General features: G+C 37.2%; 1 protein-coding gene across 1 annotated transcript; it reads right to left on the bottom strand.

The window, feature by feature from the left end:
- Positions 1-3,341: 3,341 nt before the first annotated feature.
- Positions 3,342-4,623, bottom strand: LOC120188212 (probable membrane-associated kinase regulator 4). The gene has a single exon (XM_039191713.1). The coding sequence runs from the start codon at positions 4,484-4,486 to the stop codon at positions 3,566-3,568; it is 921 nt and encodes a 306-aa protein (XP_039047644.1). The 5' UTR covers positions 4,487-4,623; the 3' UTR covers positions 3,342-3,565.
- Between the last annotated feature and the right edge of the window lie 414 nt (positions 4,624-5,037).

Genomic DNA, 5,037 nt, shown 5'->3' with positions numbered 1-5,037 from the left:
TGTTTTTCACTTGTGGATTTTAGAAAGAAAACAGTATGGCGATTTTATGTAATAGTCAATAATCGTGGATCCTTCCGAGATCGTTATATAACGACTTTATAACGTATAAGTATAAGATATCATTGGGAAAAAAAATCAAGAGTGGATATCAACCATTTGTTTCACTCATCTAATGATCATAAATTTGTATAAAATTAAAAATTTTATATTGTCTAAGTAGATCTTAACCCATATATATATATACACACGGTGGTCGACAAGTCCGGCACGACAGCTGCATGTTCTTCCTATCTTCTCCCCTTGTCCACACTTTTTTCTTTTTCTTTTTGTTCCACTCCGAAGTTTAAATTCATTTGCTTTCTCATAGTGTTGTATTTTGCAATTCTTGATGGGGTCTGGTATAGTCGTATAGAAGAAGGTTCCTTCTCTCTCTGTTTTTTGATGATTCTTTTGATATTCAACAATGAGATGGATTGGTTTTCATCATTGGATTCATGGGATATCTTAGAATTCATTGATTTTACATTTTCTTTTGGTACATGAATGAAATGTCTGGAGAAAGGACTTCCTTACAGCACGCTTCTATCCAATTCCGGGAAGGCCTTGTTGGCATCCAATTCAAGCAAATCCTTGGTGTCGAATTGGAGCAGGTCGCTCACATCCGGTTCTTGTTCCAGATTTCGATTAGATAAAAATACGTACCTGAATCAAGTCACCGGTCGCCACAACGACACTGAACTACACCTCGCCGCTCAGCGCGGCAATGTTGCAGCGGTCATGCAGATTCTTTCAGAAATTGATGCTCAGATGATAGGTACAGTTGGTGCAGAAGAATTTAATGCTGAGATAAGCAACAATGTTTGCATGTCAGTATATAACATTTTAATTGTGTTGTCATTTTGATCCTCTTAATTTAACAAGGTGGGAGAGATAAAGTTAGCAATTGTGAGTGAAGTGAATGAACTACGAAAACCATGAAAGAGATCAAGAAAGAAGTGCATACTCAGCTCGAACAAACCCTCAAAACAAACAGAAACGTGGACGGCATTGTCCTGGAGTTGATCAAACTTCCCCGCAAGGCATTTACAATGCCACCAATTCAGTCACAGACTCACAGTGGTAGCCGTGCTTTTTTTTTAACCGTCGCATTCACAACTTTTTTCACAGTTCCCGGGGTGATTTGGACATCGGAAGGCCATTGCAGCCCGGGAATGTCATTTAAGATCTTCTGCCTGTTTAATGCGATCACACTCTTTACTTCACTCGCGGTCGTGTTTGCACTAATCACTGTCTAGAAAGGAGAATTGAACGCAGAGAAAAGGATCGTCGAGGTGATCACTAAGTCGATGTGGTTGGCCCTGTCTACACTATGAAAATTTGGATGCAAGCTACCTTAATTATTAAAGTTAAGTAGCGGTAATTGTAACAATAATGTTTAGATTTGCCTTTGTATATGTTAGGTATCTTGTTATGCCCTTTCAGAACAATCCTACTTATAGATTAACAGTACAAGCAGCAATATACATAGTCATCATATACAGTACACATACAAGTGTAGCACGAGATTGAGACACACCTATTTAAATGTTTACAGATATTCTAAACAATGAGCACAAGCTCTTATGTACCAGAAACAATAAGCAGTTTGAGCTCTTATGCACCAGAAACTCTTTATCTCACGTATATAGATTTGACTAACCGTAGCAGAATGTCAGCAAATTGCAAGGTTGAGCTTATGAAGATCGCAGAACAGCGGAGAATATGTAGACATTTAATTTTTGGAGTTCAATGGATCAAGAAATCAGTCAATGATTTGGCTTGATTGCCTAGATCATCTATCAACATTGTCATATTTAACTTACTGATTTCTTTTTATTTAAAAATAATTGAAATATCTATCTATATCTCTTTTAATTGTGCTTTTCCCATGTCACATGCACAAGATTCTCAGTGTCATACAGTTCCTTTTCCTCTTCTTGCAAGACAACAAAGGAAGAGTGCCAGTGAGTTTTGCAATAATTCTCCCACATAGTTTCCTTCTTGTCTGGCATCTTGAAATACTTGACATGGATAGGCTAAGCCCTTTTAGATTTTACACATTGAAGATGAAATTCATTTCTCCTTGCTTACCGTGCCCTGCATCTCCGATTTTCTGTAATGTCTTCAATTTTTCTTCATATAACTTATAATTTGTAGGTTAGTTCAAAAGGTTCCATAGGCCAATCATTGAAGATGAAAGCCGTAAACTTTTTATACTCTGGTAATGTTGAATACTACTATGGCTTCATTTGAGTGAGGGCACCAGTACTTGACCATGATAGTCATAGATTCTACCTGCTAGTAAGACATTCACTTCCTAGTACATCTTTTCGTGTCTCTCCCATATAAATTCTTGTTATCTGACTTCTTCCTGTAGCGAAGCAGTCGATATTCGTACAAAGTCCACGAGTTTCATAGGTTGTCAACATGTAGTTTGCTGTGTTATGCTTGTGTTTTTGGTTGAGCTTTTCTTTTGTCTTCAATCAGTGCTGAATGCAATGAACCTTTTGCTTCTATTATTGTTCTTTCATTCTCTTTTTGTCGATGATCGAGACTGTAGCAAAGACGAAGGTATAAAAGAGACGGACCTACTTACGCGGGTTAACGTTTTCTAGTTTTCCAAGTAATTAAGCAAAGAAAAAAAATTGTAGATGAAGTTTCATTGTTTGTGCCCCAGAACAGTGTAAGAAGACAACGAGTTGTTTTACAAAATATTATTCTTAAATTTAGAAATTGTCTTGAGGAAGTAATATTGATGCCTTGAATCTATCCTGACATTTCTCACATGCTTTTCATTTGGTGGAATGGTCCCAGCAATGTCTATTAGGGGCATGCAATTCCTTTTCTTGTTTGCTTAAGGCCGTTATACCATGAATGATTGGATATATTATTGCTTCTTTAATGATGTAAAAAATGAGCAGCAAACTTATTAGCTGAAACAGTGATACAGAATGTGGTTCAAGGGGGAAAAAAGGTTGGGCGTTGACAGTTAAAAAAAATTCTAACCAGATACTACCTTGTAATTACTTCAACTATTTAAAATAAAATGAAAGTGTTTCAATGAAAAACAAATTGCAGTGGTAGCATTTTTGGGTTTTAAACTACCCTATTTATTGCTTGTATCAGTGCATTTTAAGTAGAAATTTACTTGTGTTTCAAGATGTTTCAGTTCATTGTTATATCACACAGTTAGGTGACATGGATCATTGTCAAATGTGAAAAGAAGTTGTACGGAAACTGGGAATTCTTAGCAAAAAGAATGTCTTGTCCCAGTTCAAGTAATTATAGAATCTTGAGCAAGTACAAAATGGAATACAGTGGGGGTGGGGTGGATTATTTTTTTTTTTTGAAATTTGAATAAAGAACTTCCATGGAAGATTCTACAAAATCAATTTAGTTTTTCCTTTTATTACTTGAACAATGATGGATTTTCAAACATGTTTCTAAATACCACACTGCATTGTGAAATGGCACTCACTTTGAAGAATGTAACAGGAACTGGGTTTTCTTATGTTGGATTTCCAGCTCAAATGCTGCAAAGTTCTGATCTTTCTTGGTCCCCACAAACAGAGATCTTTGAAGCTGAAAGTGAACAAACCCCAAGCTTCTGAGATTGCTTACAGTGAGCAATGGCCCCTTCTATTGAACTTTCAATCTCTGAATTGGCACTGTTGCTCCTTTTCAGCAACTGCAAATCACAGAAGCCACTTGAACTGAATGAAAAAGATGTTGAAGAAGAAGAAGAACCAGATGAAGACTTTGTTGCAGAATGCCTATGAATCACCCCAGAAAAAGACCTCCTGTGGCTATCTGCAACATCCTCAGCTAACTCCCTATTAATATTCCCAAATGGCTTCTTCTTTGCCATTTTCATGTACTTGCTGTTGGTCTCTGAACCATTTTCTGTTGCAGCTTTGGCACAAGATTCATCTGAACAAGCAGATTTGGTAAACAAAGACTTGAGATACTCTCTGGATGCCTTGAGCTTCTGTGTCATCAAAGATTGCTTCATCTGCTTCAGCTTCTTAGACCAAGAGTTATTTGAATCATTGGCTCTGAAGCCATTCATTTCGGTTGACCATTCAAAGAAGTAGTCATCTGGGTTGAGTTCACTACTCACTGTACATGATTCCATTGTAACACTCCCATTCGTTGAACCAATTGCATGAGTTTCTGAACTTTGCAGGAGTGTCTGAACCATTTGCAACCGAGGTGGGAGGTGGAGAGGGAGGAGTTTCCCCTTGTAGAAAAGCTCATCAGCAGGTGAAGTTGTTGAGGTAATCTCTCGATTGCAATCAACTGCACACATTTGGAACTCAAACTCTCTGCTCTGTGGTGGAGAGCTTATGGAGTAACACAAGAACTTGGAGGAGGAAGATGAACTTAACTCCATGTCTATATAGTCTTCATCTGCATCATTGTTGAATGAAGCTTGGCTTATGGCCATGTTTTTGAACTCTCTTGTGAGATGGGAAAGAAATGTGAGAGCTTTGGTGAGGAAAGAGAGGACCAAAGGGGCATCCTTTAAAGTAAGGAAGGAGCCAAGTTAAAACAAATAAAAATCATAAGGATTTGTCAGGATCTCTTCCAGTTTCCCCCCACACTTTTTCTCCATAGTAATATCTTGAATGGTTCCAAACAATAAAATGGCTCGAAGACTTTTTTTTTTCCTTTCAATTTATCCCTTCAAGTCTGCATCCAAAAATTCATGTGGCTCCAATACAGTACCCTTCATTTACCTCATGCCCTTTACAAAATGTGAATTATAGCCATTTGTCCTCTTTTGACTTACATCCATAGCCAATGAACTTCTGACAGACCGACAAATATTATAACTAATAAGCTTGAGGTTAGCTTAGACCCCTCTGATTAAAAGCCCTACAATGCAAAAGGAACTATATATTTGTGCAACCCCATACTTTTTTTAATTAAATAATTATTTTCGTTATTATCTTTTTAAAGCATTTTGGCCATCAACATTTTATTTTAGGACAAAAG

Source organism: Hibiscus syriacus, unplaced genomic scaffold, assembly GCF_006381635.1.
Source record: "Hibiscus syriacus cultivar Baekdansim isolate YM2019G1 unplaced genomic scaffold, ASM638163v2 tig00116939_pilon, whole genome shotgun sequence".
Taxonomy (NCBI): Eukaryota; Viridiplantae; Streptophyta; class Magnoliopsida; order Malvales; family Malvaceae; genus Hibiscus; species Hibiscus syriacus.
The sequence above is the reverse complement of the archived record's forward strand: the minus strand, read 5'-3'. Positions and strand labels throughout refer to the sequence as shown.